Here is a 22,630-nt window from a genome sequence, read left to right on the forward strand (position 1 = left end):
CCGGAAAGCGCACCATAGAGACAAGCAACGTTCCGCTCTGCACGCCGCTGCGGCGCGCTCCCTGTGGCAGCGGGGTGCTGCGGGGATCTCTATGACAGCAGCGGCCGCGCTGCCGGGCGCTGAGCGGGCCCGGGCGGCGAGAGGATGCCCCTGGCTGCCTACTGCTTCCTGCGAGCCGTGGGCAAGGGCAGCTACGGGGAGGTGAGCCTGGTGCGGCACCGGCAGGACAGCAAGCAGGTAGCGAGGGGCGGGTCGCCGCGGGGCAGGGCTGCGGCCACAGCGTGGTGTGAGGGGAGCGGCCGCGGCCTGGCGGGGTTGAGGGGAGTGCAGTGTCCGGCCTTGGCATATGGGCCTGGGGCAGCGGGGGTTGCGGCCTGGTGTTGCGGTGCAGCCGTGATGGGGACCTGGCGCTGGGGTGGGGGCTGTCTTCCTCCATTGTCTGTGAAGGCTTTTATTAAAGGTGTGGAGAAGACTCTTCTCCCTCTCCCCCGCTTTAATCTCAAAAATAAAACTCCAAACCCCCAAAATCTTCACTTTTTTGGTTTGGGTTTTTTTCTTCCTGTTCAAATACGATTGCCCATTGGGTTGTGGGGTTTTTGGGGTTTTTTTAATGCATAATGCCTTGTGTGGGGCAGGAAAACCTAGGTGTGGTAGTCCTTCAGGTGACAGAAGATACAGCCTGCTTTTTCTAGCATGAAGCAGAAAAGGTTGCTCTTGGCTTGTTGCTGCTTGTGTAGTCCCTTTACGACATGCACGTGGTGAAGACAGCAGTGATAGCAAGAGTGTTAAAACCAGCCTCTAGTGCTGGCTTTTGCTGGCATTGACTCTGCTGGAAGGAGATGGGCTTTGTGTTCACTATATCGACTGTGGTAGAACCTGGCAGAGTTCTGGTTATGGTAGAGTTGAAGCGTGGGCGTTTTTGTCTTTGCCTTTTTGTTGGACATTTGAAATGATCTGTCTTGCCTGGCTGAAGCAGATGTGTTTGATAGGAAATGCAAGAGGATAAAGAAAGGGGGATGGTGAATGTCTACAGAGCAGTACAACAGAAACCTCGGGTGAGAGCCTTACACCCAATTTGACTAGAGATGATGGGAGGAGCGTGCCCAGCAGTGATCAGAGGGTGCGTCCCTTCTGGCCGAAGGCAGGGAAGAAGCTGGAATCACTTTGGATTTGGGTTGGGTTGGGTAGCAGTGATGTTCCCTCTGGGCCTCTGACCACGGTACATAGTCCAATGTCAGCAAAGAGCTGCTAACCTTATCGTTCTAAAAGTAAACAGTGCATTGAGGTGACTTTCAACTCTATACAGGTCCTTGGATTTCACCTCTGTCATGCTGCTGGTCATGAACATTGGCAAGAGCTTTGCTTCCTTATCATTGTTACTTTACCTTAAATATTTGAGGTGTTTTACTGTGCATTTTGCCAACTTTCATAAACTTTCTTCTGTAGCAGGATGATCAAGATTTTTTGTTGTGGCTTTGACATAGTGCTACATGTTCTGTGAAAGAAATCATGTTTTATTTAAGCTTATTTGCTGTTGGCTGAGTGCTGGGGTTTTTTTGTGGAGAAGGTCAAGTGGCTCCAAATGTTTAAAACAAAAAATTTATTCAATTTGTACACAACTGGGTATGAAATAGGGCAGAAGACCATTGCAATAAACTCCATGGGAATCTTGCCAGGATAACATGCTCATTAAATTAAATATAACCAGTGCTAGGTTTAAAGTTAGGCTAAATGGATACTTTTTGCATTTTGGTAGTATATCCTGTAAAGATAGATGCTGATATAAAGCTAAAAGCTTCTGGTTTCCATGCCCAAGGATACATTTGGAGTTGGCTTGTCACATAGAACATAGTGGTTACAGCATTTCTATTTTGTTTTAAACTTAGATGATGCTGTACACAGTTAGTTTTGTTATATTCCTCTTGGGAGCTTTGCATTGTCACAGGTTTTAAGAGTTGAGGAGTTTTTCAGTGGTCTGCTGGATACTAGGCACACAAAATCACAAGGTACTGTTGATTTCTGCATAATTGGTTCCCTTGGGGCAGTCTTCCCCACCACTAATTAAATGTGCTGGACTAAATTAATAGGGCCAGCCTGGGAAGTAGACACCATAAGCAATTGGAAGGACACTGAAACTGAGTAAGCAAAAATTGGTTTAGATGTTCAATTTAGAAGCTCTCAGGTAGGAGTGGGGTCAAGTGTATACCATGGCATGATTGTTGTGTGGAAAGCTGATGCCCTAAAAGTGATTACCACAAAATTATGTCAGGAAGGGGCCAGGTCAGAACGAAATATTGGTGGTGTGTATGATGAATGTGTGTTACGGATTTTATTGTCGCATCTTCAGCTTCAATTATATTTTTGCTAAACCCTGAAATTCCTAAGAAACACATGTGATGTAGCACATACCAGGTAAGTAAATAACAGCTTTCATATGTAGCTTAAAAAAAATAAAAATCTTAACCCATCTTAATCCAGAATAAAAGAAATCTAGGGATGAGCGTAAGACCTTTTGGCTTTCCATATGACCAAGAGTCTCTACTTCCCTGTAATAGTTCATTTCTTCTTGAGTAAGTTTAAGCCCGCATATACAGAAACTCATAAATGCAACAGGCAGTTTAAAGGCAAGTTGTTAAAAAAACAAATGATGTCTGCTTTCAGGTTTTTGAGAAACTATTTTTTCAGTGTGCCCCTGACAGTATCAGCGCTCCAGCTGCATCTCTACTTGCCACATTTCTTTTCCTGACAGGAGCTTTTTTCCTATTCTCCCATACTTCACTATTTCGTAGATTTTTCATACGAAGCAGTTAATCCCAAGTCAGTTCTGTCTTGGAGGTCTTCTGTCAGGTACAAGTTTTCTAAGGAAAGAATGATCAGACCTGAAAAGCTCAGCAGCATTATTTTGTGCATTCAAAAATTCAGCTTTACTAGGTATTCCTTGTGAATATGATAGTGGGATTTTAACAACAGTTTTTGGTCTTCAGATGTATGAACTATGTTTGCTGAAGTTGTGAGATGTTATTTTTGAGTTTCTCTTTTTTTACAAACATCTGCTTCATTTCTGAAGAAGTGAAAGGAAAAGTCCGCTTTTCCTTAAAATAAAATGAAAGGAGTTGGGTTTGGTTTTCTAGCAGGGAAGAGCAAAATAATCGTGGCCAGATGGCTTTTATCCTAGACATCCATTGTCATTTTTTGCACGTGACTGCATACTTTTCTTAATGTTATTATATTTTTAAAGTTATTATTGAAATGACCTGTTTTGAAAGTAACTGTGATGGACAAACAGGTATTTCAGGCTTAAGAGATGAATGATAAACACACATTTAAAATGAGAGTGGGGAAAAAAAAAGATAAATGTGAACATGAGTCAAAACTAAGCTAAACACCGTAAAATTCCTTTACAGAGATATGTTGAGGTAGATGAATAGAATAGCCAAAGCTGTTCCATTTCTATGGCATAATGGTAGAAATGATGTATAACTGCTAGACAAATTGCAGCCTCCATATAGAATAATGTGTAGAGATTTCAAATACTGTACTTCCTGTAGATTTGGGGTATTCCCTAGGGCTTCTGTGTAGTTACTTTCATTTCTTATGATATACCTTGCAATTTCTTTTACAGTACGTCATCAAAAGGTTAAACCTTAAAAATGCTTCCAACCGGGAGAGGAAAGCAGCAGAACAAGAGGCACAGCTGTTATCCCAGTTGAAACACCCAAACATAGTCACCTACAGAGAGTCCTGGCAGGGAGAAGATGGCCTGTTATATATTGTTATGGGCTTCTGCGAGGGAGGAGATCTGTATCACAAACTTAAAGAGCAGAAGGGCAAGCTTTTGCCAGAAAACCAGGTGGTGGAGTGGTTTGTCCAGATTGCCATGGCACTGCAGGTGAAACAAAGTATAACTTTGTCACTTTCAGACAGAAATTTCATTTGGCTCTTTGTGCATTTAAAAATTCCACAGTTAGGCTGCAGACTTTGAATTCCAGTTTGGCTGGATTAGCATCTACATACCACGGTTATTAGTGCATTATAAATGTACACAGGTCACTGCAATCAGAGTAACTATTTTAGGTAACAAATTGCTATCATATTTCATGTCTACACCTCCTTATCACAACAGATAGTGGTGATCTCCTGGGTGTTCGCAATTCTAGTCTGAAATGCTTCTCTGGTTTGAAAGCTTAGACTAAATTTACAAAATGTCATTTCTTAAAAAGAAAACCAGACTATCTCAAAAGCATTTTGTGCTCTGTGGTTTTGCTGGTGGTTTTTTAATGGTAAATTTAGACTACTAATTTGTAATTTCTATTAAATCTTATCTCACTCTGTTGAAATTTAATAACTGGAGGTTATCAAGCTTCAGAAACAATTGTTAAAGTAATAAAGACCAGATGAGAAATAAGAAATTGGACAGAAAATTCCGTTTGAAAGTTGCCTGCTGTGATCAGACATATGCAGGTATTCAGTACTGCCTGTTCTTGTTTATTATAGGACTAATTTTCCTCCATTTACACAAAGCTCACTTATTTTCCACTGAAATTTTATACTTAAGACTAAGAAATGATAGTCAAGTAATGGAGGCACCATAAAGTTAAAGTCTGAGTCTTAACTTTATGTTTTTACTTCCTCTTTTCTGCTGGCTCTTTAGAGCCACACAGGGAGATTTCACTAAAGCAATGCCAAATTTTGGGTCTGTGCCTATATCAGTTATTCTTAATGTTAATTTACTAACGCTGCCTTCAGCAGGGGCACTCCTGACTTTGGTAGTGATGTATGTTTCTTTTCTACATTTGTGTTTTTCCTCTTTGACTTATGTAATGTGGTTTTATTTTTCAGTGTAAAGGACCAATTAGAAGTTACCTAACTCTATTTACATGTTTTTTCCCCCCCCAGTATTTACATGAAAAGCACATTCTGCACAGAGATCTTAAAACTCAGAATGTTTTCCTGACACGAACAAATATAATCAAAGTGGGTGACCTGGGAATAGCCAGAGTGTTGGAAAACCAGTATGACATGGCCAGCACTCTCATAGGCACACCGTACTACATGAGCCCTGAACTCTTTTCTAACAAACCCTACAACTACAAGGTAAAGTTAATGCAAATGTTGTTTGTTAGGCAATTTATTTTGTCTGTCTGAGAACATTACAATCTTATCGTTTTTAATTTCTTGTCTACAATGAGCAATAGCTGAGGGGAAACTGTTCTTATGAAAAATCACAACATTTTTATTTGCCAGTTAAAACCAATATTGTACTTTAAAAAAAAAACAAAGGAAAATCCCTACAAACAGAAACTTGCTATACTTTTCAGAAAAATCTGGTGATATTCAGAAGAAAATAATTCAGTTGATCAAAATGAAAAATAGAGTGAGACCAAAGCCTCAAGTTTGCAGTGGAGTTTGGTCTTAATAGGCTGACTGTCACTAGAGGCCTTTTCCAAAGCAGGTGACTAACTTCTACAAACAATAAAATGTTCCCCAAACTTTTTTTTCTCTCTTTTCTTTCAGTCTGATGTTTGGGCATTAGGCTGCTGCGTTTATGAAATGGCTACGCTGAAACATGCCTTTAATGCTAAAGACATGAACTCTTTGGTGTATCGAATTATTGAAGGAAAGGTAAAAGCTTCTGCACTTTTTTTATCTGTGCTTGGATTTTCTGTCTAGAACTGGGATTGTCTTTTCCAATCAGAAATACTGCATGGAGTTAAAAATACTTTACATGTTACGTGCATCACCACATATGTTGTAAGACTGGTATTTCGTGGTGGTGTATGATGTAATGTGAGACCCAAGCAGTTATTACTTTGCAGATATTGGTAAAGTTTTTTTGTTACCCTGTTGTGTAAGTAGTATACTGATTAATTTTCAGAGTTCTGAGATGACTTTCTTAATTTGCTTCTGGGTTAAACATAGTGCAAAATATGAAATCCCTCTTCATGTGGTGCCATTTTCCTGTTAGGTAAGACTAGCTTACTTAAGTATCCATCCTGCTTTGGTATATGATAAAGTTAATATGGGATTATTTGAATTTTTAAGCCTATTCACAGAACTTTCACTGCTTATATGAATAAAGTTACAAACAGTTCTTAGACAAAACACTTAGAATTTCTGTATTCTGTTTAATGTTAAGCACTTGGGTAACTTCAAGCATATGAACAATGGGACTATTCTTTATGCAAAGGATGTAGCTGAATATAACTGTCATGCATAAATAATCTAGCAGTAGCCCCTATTGACAAATACGTTAAATAATATCAGACTTCCCTTTTTTTTTACAGTTGCCACCCATGCCAAAGGATTACAGCCCACAGTTGGTAGAAATAATAAGAACTATGCTCAGTAAAAGACCTGAGGAAAGGCCTAGTGTGAAAAGCATACTACGACAGCCATATATCAAGCACCAAATTTCTTTGTTTTTGGAAGCCACAAAGTCGTAAGATACTTTCATTTGAGTGATCCCATGCAAAATATTTGTGTTACTGTGGTCTTTGTTTTAGAACTTTTCCTATTTTTTTGTAGCTGTATAAGTTATGTTATCTGCAGTTACAAAGCCTATGAACGTATGAGTTTCTTTAGATTCTTTGAGAAATAGGAGGAAATTAGAATGGAAAGTAGTTTTTTGTGTAAATGCAATGGTTAGGATTGCACACACAGCTTACTCATGAGTTAGTAGAAAAAGAAGTGATACGAAATACACACCTTTCCATATTGTTCTTTGAGGCCGTTTATCAGCTGAGAGTTGTAATAGCAAGCTCCTTTTTATATTCACTGATACAATTATTTTTGTCAGGTTTAGTCAATTATTTTACTGCCTCCAGATAGGACAGATCTTGGTGCTATCCTGAATAAGTGTACATTGCTGGCAGAGTCTGAATGGTGTTTTTAAGCTCCTTTTAAAGAGATGAAAACGAGTATGTTGTGCACAGTCTGTTGAAAAAGCCCAGTGTCTTATACTCCCTGTATGTAAGCTGTTTAGTGTGGTGGGGTTTTTTAAATCAGTGTAATCTAGAGAAATATCTTAAGGTCTTGTTAATGGTAATTGAATGAACAACTCTTGTTTTCTTTACAGGAGAGCAGCCAGAAGTCAGAAGAGAACAGAGAATTCTAAACCTAGAGATCCTTGTTCTGTGGTCTCAGTAAAGAATGAATCTCATAGCAGGAATGTTACACACCAAAATCACTCCTTTGAGCAAGCCAGGAAATACAAAGTTGTGAGTTACATACTTTTTCTTTAGGAAAACAAAACAAACCCCACTTGCTTCTTGTAGAGAAAAAACACAGTTTTATAAGAATTACCTTAAGCATTTGTGAGAACATAGATCTGATTCTTAGCAATGTGTAAAATGTATATGAAGGAAGGAATTGTGTTTAGGCAAGAGTAGAAGTAAATAAACAGCTGTGGATCAGTAAAACTAAATGCAATGTCTTAACTCTAAGATGTTAACTAAACAACACCCATTTTTTCATTTGTGGGGCACTGTGAATTGCTCATGGGCTCTTTGAGATCAAATATTTTTTCAAGTATTTGATGACAAGTGGTAATAATTTTTAAATATATGTTTTTGACTGGAAAAAACTAGTTATAGTTACAACCAAAAATTGTTTATTTTTGAAACTCTTTCCAGTGGTTAGAACAGATCTTTTGTAATGGTTAATCTTGTGCATGTTTCTTATTTTCTGTAAGGAGTCTGTTATTCTAGGTTTAAGCTTTCAGTGCTGAAATACTGAATGTGTATGGTGTAGTACATATTAGAAACTGTTGGTACTTGCTGGCTCCTCCCCCTTATAAAGAGCCAAGGGAGTACAACTTTTGTTTCGTGATCCTGATGAAAAGTAGGTGTACTGCATGTGTATAAAGCAATGCCTGAAATAGGTCATTTGCAAATACAGTCTGTAGCTCTTAAAAAATGTGGGTTGTGGCTTTTTTGAGGCTCTTAATCTGTAATTTATTGTAATTTCATTGCAGTTTATGTACCTTGGTATGTTAATGATTTTCCTTAGGTAGTTAGAGTATTCTTTCATATGTGTATAATATCTAAAAGGTAATTAACTTTTGTTTTCCTTTTAATTCTAGAATGAAGAAGACAACATCATCAAATCTAAAGCCACCAAAATTTCCCCGTCAGAAAAACGAGCTGTTGAGTTGGAAAGCAAACCAAGCAGTAATGATTTGAACAACCTAGGAGACTCCTTAGCTACAGTTAGTGATGTGAATATTGATATCTTACCATCAGCAAGGGTGAAGTATGGAAGTGAGAAGTGTGGTACTGAGCATATTCCAGAGAATAATAAAGCAAAGAGAAATTTAAATGTTCCAGGGAATTCTAAAACAACATCCAGTAGCCCACCAGTGAAGGAAGATGGACTACAGCAAAGAGCAAAGCAAGTCTTCAAAGTTGAAAATGTTGAGTCTAAGCAGTCTTCTGTTGATGCTGCAGGAGAAGATGGTGACACGTTGAAACTCCTGCAGCCTGTGTCATGGGACCAGAAGCAAACTGATCTGGTAATGCATTTGTGCTTACTTGAAATAGACTTTAAAATAGATTTAACTAATGGCCAGCTCTTAAAAGTTCAGAGAGCTGCTGAATATGTTTTTTTGTCAAAGTAGGATGCTGCTGATGCAATTAAGGAGATGCTAAAGGTAGTTAGGAACCTTGGCTTCAGATTTGCAAAGGCAACAGGGTGAAGTAATTGTAGTCTTGCATCTAGATGATAGAAATTCTGTTTTTACAGTGAACAGCAGTTTTCCAGCTGAGAACAGAGATGGTAAGAATAGTTTTATAACTTCTCTGTTCTAAATAGGCCTGGCTGATCTTGTTGGTCCTGATTTGGATGGGGGGGCTAATAGGTGGTGATTGTCATTTCATTGCATTTTGGTCTACAGTGATATTTTTGTACACACTTTTCTGATGAGAAATCATTATCTATTGCAGAGCTTGGATTCTACTGAAAAGCTGCTGGCACCACTTGTCCCTGTTTTAATTCAAGTAAGTGTCCTTCTTTGAATGTTTAGTAGCTTAAAAATGCTGGTACCATAGGTATTTCTTTTAACCGTCTCTCAAGTAAGAGGTTATTGTGGTTGTAACTGTGATACGTTAATGCAGTCCTGTCCTGGGTTCGGCTTAAACCACGACAAGTCCAGACAGTAAAATGGCCTGTGTTAATTTTTTTTCTTTTAAAGCATGTATGTATATATCTGGAAATGGCATGTCTACGTTTTATTAAAACAGTTTTACTTATTAGGATGATGTCTGTCATGGAGCTTCTGGAGATGCTCAGGAAAAAGTTACGTCCCACATGCAGCCTCATAGTTCTGTCAGTGAACCCTCTCTCTCACGGCAGCGACGGCAGAAGAGAAGAGAGCTTGCTGAAGTCTCTTCAGAGAAGGTGCAGATACTCAAAAAATAATTCTCCCTTTTCCTTTAAGACTCCTGCATTTTGTATCTTTAAAAAAGGGACCTATTTGTTTAAAAAAGGTGGGTTTGTTAATGCTGTTCCTGTTCCACGTGTATCTGTGTAACTTCATTAGTAACAAAATGCAGAACATTCAAGATGTCCTCTGTAAGTCCTTGAACATCTCAATAGCTCTCACAGGTGTGAGGTGGGTGTGCCAGATGGGTGCAAGGAAACACAGTGAACACTGTGCTGTGCTACAGTCTTTCCTAGCAATTTCCATCGGGTCTTCTCACTGTTTGTGACTACAAAATATACAGCAGTACCTTTCCTGACTGTTGTTGATAAGGCTACTTGTAGTGGGTAGTAGATTACTAGGACTTTGGAACAAGCATGTAATGGCTACCCTGAGCTGCTGAAGAGGTTATAGAAGAATCCAAAACCTCTGACATCCAGCCTTGCCATGCCAGAATGTCTTCTAGATTGTAGAGTACTTTTAAAGTACATTTTACAGTACATTTTAAAGTACATTTTAGAGTACCTTTTAGAGTACATTTTTTAAAATGTACAAATTCTTGCTCACTTCCTTTTCAAGTTCAGAACAGCTGCTCCCCGGCCTTTGCCTCTTCCTTCTGATGTGAACACAAAGACAACACAGAGGTGTGCAGAGCAGCATGGTGCTGAAGCTTCTGAATCTCTAAATGGCGCCAAAACCATTCAAGGTGTCATTTCAAAGGTTAGTGCTGAAATACCACGTCAGCTTATTTTTGTCTCTCATTCCTTCTGAGCAGTTTGTTCTCTGAGTGCATGCACAGTGAGTAAATAAATGTGTAGTAGCTTCCTACCTAATGTAAGTCCTGTCAAGCACCTGCTCAGTGCAGGATGAGAAGCTGATTTGCTGAGCCATGGAAGTCAGCAGCTCCTTTTCCAGAGTGCATGTAGGTCTCATTGACCAAGACTGCTTTGTAATAAGTAATTAACATCTGTTAGATGATCAGAATGTCTACTCTAACAGCTCTCTCTTCCATGTCAGTTGAAATGGATTTTTTGCTTTGTAGGTGATTAGATAACAAAAGCCGTTATTATGTTTGCTAATTAATACCAAATTAACTTCTTTTGAAGGAGCGGCCCTTGTCAGCAAGAGAACGAAGGAGGCTCAGACAGTCTCGAGAGATGTTTCCCTCTGGTAACTTAGGTTTGCATGTGAACATTTTATCTATAAGTAGGCTAATAACTTCTTTGTGGAAAAATTGTAACCTGTCTGTTCTTCATTACCATCTTCAGAAAGATGCACTAAGGATAAAATAAAGATTTCTATTAACATGTCTGTATTTTTCTGCTGCTTAGTCAGTTATGTTCAGCTGTGTTTAGTGGTGGCAACTTGTCTTTGAAATGTACATGAAGCACAGAATATGCACCTTTCAGTGTACTGTAGTAGCTACAGAATACCTACCTGCCTGTCTTCTGCCAGGTGATAGACTTTTTCTTGAATGAGCATGAAACTAATTCAAAATACATGCAGCTAAGTTGTAAATATTGTGAAAATGTCATCCTTCCAGTGATTCCAGCAAGAGCAACGTCAAATAGTGCAGCAGTTGAAACAAAATCACATGTGGAAAATCATGTTACTCAGTCTTCATCAGATCCCAGTATTTCTCAGGTAAGCTGGTGTCATCTACTTTTGAAATATTTAAATGCAGACACGATTTGGGAAGAAAGCGATATTAAAAGGTATATATATGTATGTGGGAGGAACTCTTGAGTTAACAAGAGTTCTCTGTGAATATTGTTTTGTAAGTCCTGGGGTACAGTATGGATCTCTAATCCACATTTTTGTTTGGGCTAGACCAGTTTAACATTCCAGGCTCACTGTGCATTTTCACTCCACTTCTCAGAGATGAAAACTAGAGATCTCTTACTGATTGTTATGGGCTCTCTAAATTGCAGTGTTTATTTTATTTTGAAAGGGAAAAAAATTGTCCTGAACTACACTTCAGTTACAGATCAATACTCTGCTTTGAATTTCCATCAACAGCACATGACCTTTAGCCTGGTACATCTAATTGTGCTTTGATAGTGGTGTTCTTAATCTGTAGTCATTTTAAGCGCATACATTTATGTGCTGGCAATAAGGGATAGTTGGTAGATGAAAAGTGAATAGTTTCTATTAACATTTTCTTCCTTATCTAATCAGAAAGTCTCTTCTAAGGTCTTAAATATACATTTTACAATCTTCTGCAACATCAGGTGAATGTTATTGATCCCAGTAAGTGCAGAAGAGTCACAGTGAAGAAATTTCAGTTTGAAACTCAAAGCCCAGCACTTGCATGGAAAGTGTTTTGCATGTTTTACCTAATTGTGTATGCTTATAGCTGGTATCTAAATGTACAAACTTCATCTGTATTCACAGACTGAGACTAAATGAGGTTCGTTGTATGTACATATACTAGTGATGGTTTTACATATTATGCTATGCACTGAACACAAGACTAGACACACAGGTGGTTAAAATCTCTGTGTATTTTAGGGAATGCTAGGAACTTACTGATAAAATATTCTTTAAATATTCTTCGAAAATTTGTATTAAAGACCAATAGATGGACTTTATAATACAGTTGGCAAAGAACTGACACAGATACAAGATTTGTTTTTAATAGAGGAACTCAGTGAAACATTTATAGTGGTTAAACCTGCATGACTCAGATGTAATGCTAGTCACATAAGCATTTCATAAAAAAGATCGATAATGTCCTGTGTGTTAGCTTGTTTTTAAAACCAAAGGTTACACCTTTCAAATATTATCAAGCTGAGTCTGTAAAAATAGGCTTGTTGAAAATGTTTCTTGCGTGTAAGAACAGTAACTTGTGCCATATCGATAAATTGCTTTCAGCTATTTGAATTTTTGTCTTCACTTAGAGAAAGAGAGAACCCCATTGCCCATCTGATGATGAGTTAAGCTCTTCCACAAGCTCTACAGATAAGTCTGATGGTGATTCCAAGGAGAGGTAAGTGTTTTATTTAATACTGTGCCAGAATTTTCACTGCTGTGTTGGACCTTGACTTCGAATGGAAAAAAATGGCAGGAATTGCTTTTGCATGTTATCTCTACATAGTGAGTGATTGAAGAAGTATGTGATGCATAAAGAAAATGAATTCCATGTAATTGTTGTCTCTCTGACTATAAACTTGCTTGAACTTTCTGGGACATGTAATGGTGAATTTTTGCTGGGTGAATGGGCTCTGAGCCTTTGTTAGAGGAAATACTGGTAATGTTGCTGTTGATAAAACTGCGTCACAAGAAGTAACTTAACATGGCATACTTAGCAGGGCCTCACTAAACTTTTTGAAAGTCCTCTGAGTGCAAGATGGAAGTTGCGTCATTATTAGTGACGCAACTAATTAGTGAATCACATCTTATTTCTCCTCTACCAGAAAAAGCAACATGAACGAGATGAATGACTTGGTGCAGCTAATGACATGGACACTGAAAATGGACTCTGAGAACTCTGTAAACTGTGCAAGCTCGACTCCAGCCCCAGAGTTTAAACTTCATAGAAAGTATCGAGACACTTTGATTTTGCATGGAAAATCACCTGGTGAATCAGAGGAATTAAGATTTGAAGATATTTCTTCAGGTCAGTTGCTCTGTTACTGCTTTAAATGAATGGTTGTCAACTGCTAATAACCAAAGAAAACCTGCTAGTGGGCAACAGAAGACAATCCACTCTTATTTCTTCTCAAATCTCAACAATGCTTACAGAAGTAAACATCATCCTAAATAATTCTGTGTGCAAAACTGCTCTAGTTGTGGTTTGCTTGCCAAGGAAAGGAATGGTTAAAGAAGAGAGAATGTGTAATGGTTAAAGAAGAGAGAAAGCTGGTCTGCAACATGATTTTTTCCCCATGTAACTTAGAAGCTTCCAAAATGAAGAGTTGGACTTGAGTATTTTGAAATAAGATTTTGAAGACATTCAAACAATTCGATAGCTGTAAAGCTTTGTGAATTGTGGATAAAGCTGAAATTGTACACAAAGCATTAAACACAGGGGAGGTTTGTATGAGTATAGATGTTCATCCTCATGGCAGAATTTGGGCAAGGTTATTTTTCCAACAGATACAGGCACAAGAATTGAATCGCTTTTTGTATTTAAGGCCTGGTTAAGTATGTATATGCGTTCCAAAAAGCAAGAAAAAACCTGTATTTGCTGTGACTGCACTTACTGTGCAACGAGAACAGGTGAAAAAGCTGAGGGTGGGGTTTTGAAGTCTCAGACCTTCTTGTGCTTATTGTTTTAAATGATGAGGATTCTACTTGTAACTGGTCTGGTAACAGGCAAAGCAATGGGAGAACACTGGATTTTACTCTGGTAGGTTGATTCTGCATAGCCAAAGTAAAATTCGTTGAAAGAGTTAATCTCTAAACAGATGTGGCAGAATGGTGAAAGTACAAATTTCAGTGTTTGGGTTTTTTTTTTCTCTCCATTTCTCTCCCTCTTAAGTATTGTGTAGTACAATCCTCCAACTGTTCACTTACTACCATTTCGGATGACAGAGCTACTGCATTTCTAAGCTGAAACTGTAATTAGATCAGATGTTTTATTTTGAGAAGGTGATCCATCCTGTAAAAGGAGTGTTGGTGATGTCAGTGATTAAAAGAGCAAGCTGGTGTTCTCAGTTCCTAACAGAGGCCTCCCCTTAAAAAATGACTGTCTCTTGTTCGCAGCTTCAGCTGAGGAGCAAAAGTTTCAAAGGCTGTTGAGACAAAGAGACAGATGGCAGAAATGATGCCATTAGTGTTTTACAGTGATTAAACTTTTTTTACATTTGCTGTAAGTACAAATGATTGAATTATTGAAATATTTGGGTGATGGTGTAGCATTAGAGAATAGAACTTTCCATTCAAATAATATTTGTAATACAGTATACAGGAAACACCTGAAATGAAGTTACAGGGTCTTAATTGTGCAAACTTTGTCTGCCTTGACTTTGTACTGCCCAGTGTTTCAAGAGTTAGCAGCTGAGTGCTTCTGATTCTGACATTTGTGATCATCCTATCCAGCCTGTTCAGATAAACAGTTATTTCATGAAAATGATGAGCTGGAATTCTGTGGTAATGCATTCAGTCATCCCATATTCTTCTTCTGCAGAGAGTATGGGAATTGACTGTACTGAAAGTACTTATTACTGCATTGATTTTAAATATTTATTTTATTGTATTTTTTTAACAGATATGTTATCAGTTCCTAACAAGATTAGGAGAATGGTTGAAATCCTGAGATCTGATGTGGTACAAGGACTGGGAGTGAAACTTCTTGAGAAGGTGTACAGCATCATGGAAGAAGAAGATGAAGTGAAGAGAGAGGTGAATGTCTTTCATAATAAAATTGTTTGATTTCTTCATAAACCTGGATAAATGAGCAGGGTCTTCCCCCCATCTCCCTTTTAGATATTGATACGGTAGTGCAAACCTTGATTCCAAAAAGTATTTATTTTTGCCTACACATTAGTTGCCTCATGCTCCTCATGTCCCAAGTGAGGGTTTAATGTTGCTACTGGTGACAGTCACCTACTTGAGGTGAGAGAGCAATGCCTCCAGCTCATTTGATTCAAAACTTGGTTAAAAATGAAATGCTGCATGGTTAAGTGTAACCTGTGAAGATCTGATTCATGTTTTAAATTGTTGGGTCGGGTTTGGAACTCTCTTGTCTTCAGACAACAGGCTCAGCCATTTTTCTTCCTTCCTGTATATGTTTCAAAGTTCACATGCAACTTTCAGTTGAGTGCTTTGGGGGTTTTTTTATTATTAATATTCTACTAGTTCTTGGTTTTTTCAATGTTAATAAATTTTGTGGGTTTTTTTTGTGTGTGTGTGTGTTCTAAATAGCTGCAGCTGCGGGAGCATATGGGAGACAAGTATGCGAGTTACAGTGCCAAGGCACGACATCTGAAGTTTCTTGAAGAAAATGTGAAGTTCTGATGAGACCCTTTGCCTCAGAGAAAAGGACTGACTGGTTTGTAGCCCATTTGATAGACCGGACCAGCTTACAGAGCACGTTTATCCATTGACCTCCTTTGCTGGAATAAGGAGGTGAACTTGCAAAAAACCTTCTAGTTTGTAGTAATATTTTTCATGTTAAAATGTGAACCAGGCTATCACTTTCTCAGAAGAGAAACTGCTTAGTTTAGTTTTTATTCTCTTAATGAAACTTTTTAAGAAGTTGCTTTTTATAGATGCAAAGCAGGACAGATGGAGTTCTGTATAGAAAGGAGTGTCAAAAACAGTTTTGGTTTGAATGTGCAAAAGGTTTTTGGTATGGTCATGTAATAATACAGTCATGAAGTTTATGCCATGGCTATGGTGTGATGGGCTATAAGCTATATTACATCAAATAGGGAGAAACAATTACTAATTTTTATAGCACCAAAAGCCCTTCATCTGTAAATTGCCAAGGTAAAGTGCTAAAGAGGATGGCTATGCTGCTTTTAAGCAGAGCCTTTCCTTTTGTGTTTTATTGCTAAGGCAGTCACTGAGGTGGTGGAAAGTATTTGGTAACTGGATAAAAGAAGTGTGAAAACAAAAGGAACAGAGCCATGGTTACCATGGTCCCAGCTGGAGAAATCCCTTTGCCTTACAAACACTAATTCCTTTTAGGAATGCCAGTACCCAAGACCAGGGTCACTTAGAGAAATGGGCATCGTAGCTTTTGCCTTGCACCTAGGCTGTGTTGTTACACGTGCCCAGGCAGTGTCATGTACCATCACTGCAGGAAAAGCTTTTTTTTTTTTTTTTTTTAAGTATAAAGAAGTCAAAGGGAATTGAATTTGTAAAATAAAATTTTAAATGCACAACCTGTCTCTTTCCCTGCCTCTAGTTTAAATATTGTAACCTCCAGCACCTATGAGGGAGACCAACAGGACAGTCGGTAGTAAAGACGTGCAGTACCTTTGGATCCTGCTGCCTCTGGCATACTAGAGGCTCAAGTTACAAGGTTTCAGGAGCTACTGTGTTCTGCACAGTCAAGGTGTTACTTTCTCTACCCAGGCAAATTTATTTTAAGCAAAAACTGCCACTCTGTAATCTCCTATCCTAGAAAGTTTCCAGCTCTTAGCCTTGTTCAGAACCCAGGGCTACGTATTGTTTTACAGGACTTGTTACACACCTGACAATATGGATGGCTTGTTTTACACATGGTTAGAAATACTGTAGAAGTCCAGATGTAGATTATTTTTTAGGCTATGGCAACAGCTTAACTACAGTTGATTTGATTTGCTGTGTTCCTTTTTACTAAAATACCTGAGACGTAACCTCCAGTAGCTTTCCGAGGCTAATCCCCCCCAGACCTTTGCTTTCCCAGGGACTTCACTGACACTCCAGCCAAGATTTAGAGCTTTCATGTTCTTTGCAGCTCTTGGTGTACTCCTCATAGTAGTATACAAAGTAGTAAGAAAAAAACCCAAAACACCAAGCCAAGAAGTATCATTTAGTGGAAAGGCATTTAACAAAATTTAACAAAGTAACAGCATAAAGAACTAGGGGGGAGGTTTAGCTTTTAGCATGTCTCTTTGGCTTTCTGTCTGCTGGCTTCTTATCTTCTGTTCCTGACTCTTGGACAGGGAGCCACTTCAGAGGATTGCGGCGGTACATAGGCCACGGAGGGAGTGTTAGCTTAGAGAAAAGGAATGAAGGCAGAACATGTAAATCAAGATGCTAGAGAAGTGTACCAATTAGTCTTCAGAAAGTTCACACAATTTCATATTATAAAGATATATATTTTTTACATTGTATCCTGCATAATCATGAGTGACTAAAGGACCTCAGCTCATTGCAAGGAGGAGGAGGACTGCACCCAGCCTGAAGCGAAAAGGATACCCCTGGATTACTGAGGTAACACCAGCAACCCAGCCCCTCCAATGCCCCAGTGAAACCCTCTGGTATCTGGCCTCAGATCTAAGTAACTGTAGTAAGACGAACTCCGAGGACATTTAGATCAAGAAAGCAGATGGATGGTGATGCCATAGAACTATTGTGGCTTTTCAAAACAGTAGTATGTGTGTGTTAAGTAGTGATTGGTCAAATCATGTTGCATCTGAACACTCAAAAGGCATAAGAACCACATGCAAACTCGCATTCAATGTGCTCCGACTGGAATGGGACACCTCACAAGCAGGAATAAGGAATCACTCTTGTAGTTTATCCTTTGTGTCCTCACTTCTCTCCCCAGGTGGTATGGGCCAGCTGCACATCTTTTGTGTGCAGCTGCTACTCCACAGAAAGATTCACTGTCCTTTCTGTTATCAGTGCTATCAGCTGTTATCAGCTTGACTTAGAAGTAACATTTAATTGAAACAAAAACTAATTCAAAAGCAGTATTAAATTGCAATGTTCTCTAAAATCTTACTAGCCTTTGAGGAAAGGCACTTGCTGGCTTGTAAAGCACTTTCTATAAATCAAACAAAGTACAAATATGTATCAGCAGTCAGAACTATATAGGAAACATTTGTGTTGACAGCCCCTTAATTTAATGATTAATTCAGGTGCCTGTATTTTCTGGTTTGGGAGCAAAAGAAACCTTACCAAACACGATAAAGCAAATCCAGCCATAACTATGTAGACAGTCCATCCGAACTGCTCAGTGATGTAGCCGTAGATGAAACCAATTATCTGCAAAAAAAATTTTAAAGAAATCACACTTAAAATGAACAATTTCCCATGCCATGATTAAGTGTGTGTGTGTGGGGAAGTTAAGTAGAAATATACATGTTTTCAAGAGCACAGTTCATACATCTTTCTAACCTTGTTTTCAAAATTGTAGACCAATAAAGAGAGTAACAGTTTGAAAGACGAAAAGTCTGAATCCATGAGAACCCCTCTGATTTTGTCGTATGCTTTTAGTGACCCACTCAAGCCAAACAATCAGAAAAAAACTTGTTTGTAAGATAAGAAAACAAAAGCCGGGATGTAATCACCCATAACTCCAGTATACTTACTGCAGAGACAAGAATGATTCCTTGAAAAATCTGTTCTGCTAATTTTTGACCCTTGTAGTCCTGTGGAAAGAGATATTTTTTTTGTCAGTTACCCAAACCACAAACCTACCAGTTAAGCTCTTTCCAGTGAGAGCCTAGGGACAGCCTGATCACACCTCCTCAGCTTTTTGTTCAACTGTCAAACCAGACTGCAGTTATTTTTCTTACAGTGTCTAGATTTCAAATGTAAACCAGTAAAGTTTTCAATTCACTTAACCCGTACAGTCTTCACCACATCATTTAAAAATAAAAGCAAGCACTGTCTGCTCAGGATAAATAATGCAAGTTCAAGATATTGTAGTTAGCTGAATGTCATGAGGTAAAAGCTGTAACCCCCCAGAAGAGAGTACATGCTTCAGAGGATATGCATTTATGCCACCTGTGTTTGCATGAGTGGCTTTAATGAAAACACTTTGCCTTCTGGCTGTATATAGCACAGCCGTAAAAGTACAGAGGAGTTTTCCTCGCACAGCTGTATGTTTACTTTCGTTTTACAGCACGTTAAAGCTCGAATTTTCAGACCAGAAAAACGATCGTAGTTACAAGGAGTGCCACCCCGCACCCAGCAGCGGCTCCTCACACGCGGCTGCCAACACTGCACGGAGGAAGGGGATCGCTGAAGCCAGCAGGCAGCGCTGCCAACGGCAGAGACAGGCGAGGAGGGCCCGGGCGCGGCCAGCCCCCCGCGACGCTGCCCTACCATCTGCGTGGGGATGGAGCGGAAGATGTTCAGCATGGCGGCGGCGGAGAGTGGCGCCTCGCACTCCTCGTCGTCCTGCTCCTCGTCGTAGTCGTCTTCCTCGTCCTCTCCAAAGCCCTGCGAGGCGGAGCTGCGGCTCGGCGGGTACCCGGGCTCAGCGCGGTGCCGCAGGAGCGGAAGGGGGCTGCTGATCTGGCCGGAAGCACTCCCCTTCCGCTCCGCCCCGTCCTTCGTCAGCTCGGGGCGGCAGTCCCCTGTTTCAGCCGTCGGCTCCGCGCTGCCATCGCTGCCGCTGCTGGACCGGGACCGAGACCGAGCCTGGGCCTGGGCCTCGGCCTCCGGCTCCTCCGCGCAGCCATCGCCCTGCGCCTCCATCTGCTCCGGCTGGCACGAAGCGGCGCAGGACGCTGTCTCCTCGGCAACGGCGGCTTCGAGCCTCAGGACCCCGGACTGAGGAGCCTTCGGCCGGCAGGTGCGAGGTGCCGGCGGCGTCGCCTGTCCAGAATCAACGCTGACTTGGCAGCCTGCGGGCGGGCACTTCTCGCGAAGCCTCCTCCGCCGCCGCCTCTGCCGCCCCCCCGTTGGTGGCCCAGAACGGCCACGGTGCAGCCTTCGTGCCTTGCGGCCGTCAGGCATCGCGGCGGACAGCTGCCCTTCGGGCTGCTGCTGGCCGCGGCAGGGGGGCGGCCGCGGGGGCCGGGCGCTGCCGAGGTGGCAGTGGGCGGCGGCGCGGGCGGACGGTCGGTGAGGGAAGTGAGGGTCTCGGCACAGGAGAGCCGGGTCCGGCCCCGCCGGCCTCGGAGCGGGGCTCTTGCAGCCTCGCCTGTGCCGAGCCTCCCGCGGGGAGCGCAGGAGGGGCTGAGCGGGACCCCCGCCGGGGCAAGCGCGGTTTCTGCCGCTCCTGGAGGGTGCGGTGAAACGGGACGGGGGGGAGGGAACGGACTGACACACGGGACACTGCGGCCGTGTGCCCCGCTTAGTGCGAGTGAACCTTGTCAGCGCGGTAACGGGCTGCGGCAGCGTGGCCATGAGCACCCCGTTGTGTTTCCAGGCTCCGGTAGAGTCGGGCTGTAAAGTGGCTTCCGCACCGGTCGCAGAACGGGCGGAGCCGCGAGTCGGCGCGTGCCCTCTCAGCGAGACCGCGGAGCGCGCCGGTGACCCCCGGCAGCAGCGCTGGGCTGGCACCGGCGGTCGGCCCTGGTGCCCGGCCGGTGCGGCTTCCCCTGGCAGAAAGGCGGCAGTTGTGTCTGACACATTTAATAGTCACCGCGCAGTTTGCGGTGTTTAATGTGGAGGCTTTGCAAGGGTTTTAATATAGAACTGTCGCTGCTGCTTGAAGTCTGCATGCTGGTACGGTGTGAGTGCTTTGTGTGTGTCACTTGAGAGCTGCTTCGCGCTCCAGGATGTGTAGTTCTTGTTCTGATTTCACAGTCACATTTACCGTTAATTAACGAGTAAGTGTGTTTGATTTGCATGCCAAAATTGCATCGCTGCATTGTGGTTTTATGGCCTTCTTTAACACGATGGTAATAGTTTCTCTCACACTTTTGTGTGATGATGTTTCAGCTGATATTCTGCTATATTTTCTGTACAGAATGAGAGTGTATAATGCTATGTGTTAAAATCTTATAAACACTCTGTCCTGCCAAAATCTCGCACTTAGTTAGGTATGGAAAGAAATGTATAATCATTTGCCTTATTGCTGGGGTGCTTCTAGTTCAGATAGTTAAATGAATTGGTTCAGCAGTGAAGAAACCATATATAATATTCCAGATTCTCTTCAGATCAGTTTTGACTGGCAGAAGGAGTTTGGGGGTTTTTCTGTCAGTGAAGTTACTGGCAAGATCTGTATGTCTCCCTTTCTATCTCAGAATTCTTCTTTAGATACATCATTGTAGATGTGTCATATGCACTTTCCGAGACAGGACACTTTGTTATTAAATCCTGACATCTAGTTTTCTCTATTTTAAGAGGAGGAAACATTCACTGCATTTGGAAACTGTTTTGGCACTCCTGGTGACAGTGCGCTATGCCTTGTGTAGGCATGCACTGGAAGCAAAGAGTGACTGCTGTGTTTTTTCTCTTTCAGGTTTGCAGGAACCTTATGCCAGTAAATAAAATAACAAGAGAAAAATGTCGTTAAGGAAAGGTATGTGTATATGTGTGTGTCTAAGTTTTTAAAACTCTCTTTTTGAGTTTCCCAGTCTTTCTTTGGTTATATTGATAAACTTTTTTCTTCTAAATTTTCAGTGAACATTTCCATCCTTATAGTGGCTGTTGTCATATTTTTGCTAGTTCTTCACCATAACTTCCTAGGCCTCAGTGACTTCTTGAAACGGGAATTGACAGGTATGTTGGGATTTATTTTAGTTTTAAAATAAGTATTTTTTTTTAAGATTGGTGGGAAAATACACTCTGGCCAGACAGAAACCACCACATTGCTGAAATCATGTGTATGGTAATGATCAATTGTTTGCATAACAAGATAATTTTTGTACTTTGTCTTTTTTGGGTAGATCCCTGTTCTCATACTCAAGAAAGTTCAGCTTGGTGGGCTTGTCCTTTCTCGCTGTCCTGTGACTTTTCTTGGTCAGGAAGCCAGAAGAGAAAGTAGTAAAGGTTACTTCTGGCATTAGAAGTCATTAAGATATGATCCAGTTTATTTAACAAAGCCTTCTCATTTTCAGGAGTCCGCTTTTAGGAACTGCATGTGGTCCCACAGAGCCTCTCCATGTCCCCAGTTTACCACTCCTGGGAACTGTGATATCTGGGTAGCAGTTGCACAGGTGCTTCCCAACAGCAGTTGAATTGGAGCCTGACAGACCTTAACCAGCAGTTGGTTGAAGTCAAAGCTGTTGAGTTCTGTCATCAGGAAATTGCAAACAGAAGCAGAAGCCCAGCTTTGTGAACAGCAGACTACTGCCCACAAACTGCCAAGTCCCTGTTTGCTATGTTCCTCAAATTAACCCAAGTTATCTGATATGTAATAGTCTAGATAATTTCTTATAAAAACTGTGGGTATAGGCAATTTGCCAGTTTTTACAGGTGATGATGTGGTCTAGTAATAAACTGCAATGCTGATCTCCCTTTTTCCTGTCTGTACACTATGAGTATAAATTCTTGAGGTTTCAGCTTCAAAAACATAGAGTGATCTGTGATCCCTGGAATAACATGGGAGCTGTACTGCATGTCTTGATCTTCAGTGGAAAAAAATTTGCAACAGTGACTTTAATTTAGAATTTCTGTGTTCTTCATTGGTTCCTACCTAAGAAGAAAAGAAAGAAAAAGAAGGAAGGGTGATGTGAAAAGGTGGATTGGGTAAATGGGAGGGGAAGTCAGATTATAGGCATGGCAGGGGGGTCCAAAGGCAGGTGCAGCCTGCTGTAGTTTAAGCCTCATTTTAATAACTTCTTGTGCCATGCATGGATATGTATGGTTAAATGCATGTAGTTTATATGTAAGTGTAAGTTTTCCTGTTCATTAACATCTCAATTCTCAAAAGCA

General features: G+C 40.8%; 3 protein-coding genes across 9 annotated transcripts in view; 2 read left to right on the forward strand and 1 right to left on the reverse strand.

Moving 5' to 3' along the window:
* Positions 1 to 17,284, forward strand: NEK4 (NIMA related kinase 4). Of its 7 annotated transcripts, XM_030502148.1 has the most exons (17): positions 1 to 237; positions 3,623 to 3,889; positions 4,897 to 5,094; positions 5,515 to 5,622; positions 6,285 to 6,439; positions 7,076 to 7,217; positions 8,081 to 8,199; positions 8,323 to 8,509; positions 8,940 to 8,993; positions 9,250 to 9,393; positions 9,995 to 10,135; positions 10,522 to 10,594; positions 10,959 to 11,059; positions 12,316 to 12,404; positions 12,832 to 13,034; positions 14,628 to 14,761; positions 15,284 to 17,284. In XM_030502148.1, exons 1-17 carry the CDS (start codon positions 145 to 147, stop codon positions 15,374 to 15,376), a joined length of 2,301 nt encoding a protein of 766 aa, XP_030358008.1. In that variant the 5' UTR covers positions 1 to 144; the 3' UTR covers positions 15,377 to 17,284. The 7 variants fall into 7 exon arrangements, with proteins under 7 accessions (XP_030358008.1, XP_030358007.1, XP_030358005.1 ...); XM_030502147.1 differs by having other exon boundaries at positions 2 to 201; positions 8,081 to 8,509; XM_030502145.1 differs by having other exon boundaries at positions 3 to 237; positions 8,081 to 8,509.
* Positions 16,866 to 19,648, reverse strand: SPCS1 (signal peptidase complex subunit 1). The gene is made up of 4 exons (XM_030502154.1): positions 19,127 to 19,648; positions 18,388 to 18,447; positions 17,975 to 18,061; positions 16,866 to 17,065 (listed from the first exon to the last, which is right to left on the reverse strand). The coding sequence occupies exons 1-4, from the start codon at positions 19,499 to 19,501 to the stop codon at positions 16,943 to 16,945; spliced, it is 645 nt and encodes a 214-aa protein (XP_030358014.1). The 5' UTR covers positions 19,502 to 19,648; the 3' UTR covers positions 16,866 to 16,942.
* Positions 19,327 to 22,630, forward strand: part of GLT8D1 (glycosyltransferase 8 domain containing 1) — an 8,815-nt gene continuing 5,511 nt past the window's right edge. The window contains exons 1-3 of the mRNA XM_030502153.1: positions 19,327 to 19,598; positions 21,216 to 21,275; positions 21,377 to 21,475. Of these exons, the coding sequence (XP_030358013.1) occupies positions 21,260 to 21,275; positions 21,377 to 21,475 (115 nt within the window). The 5' untranslated portion in view covers positions 19,327 to 19,598; positions 21,216 to 21,259. The remainder of the gene's footprint in view (positions 19,599 to 21,215; positions 21,276 to 21,376; positions 21,476 to 22,630) is intronic.

This window comes from Strigops habroptila, chromosome 11 (genome assembly GCF_004027225.2).
Source record: "Strigops habroptila isolate Jane chromosome 11, bStrHab1.2.pri, whole genome shotgun sequence".
NCBI classification, from domain to species: domain Eukaryota; kingdom Metazoa; phylum Chordata; class Aves; order Psittaciformes; family Psittacidae; genus Strigops; species Strigops habroptila.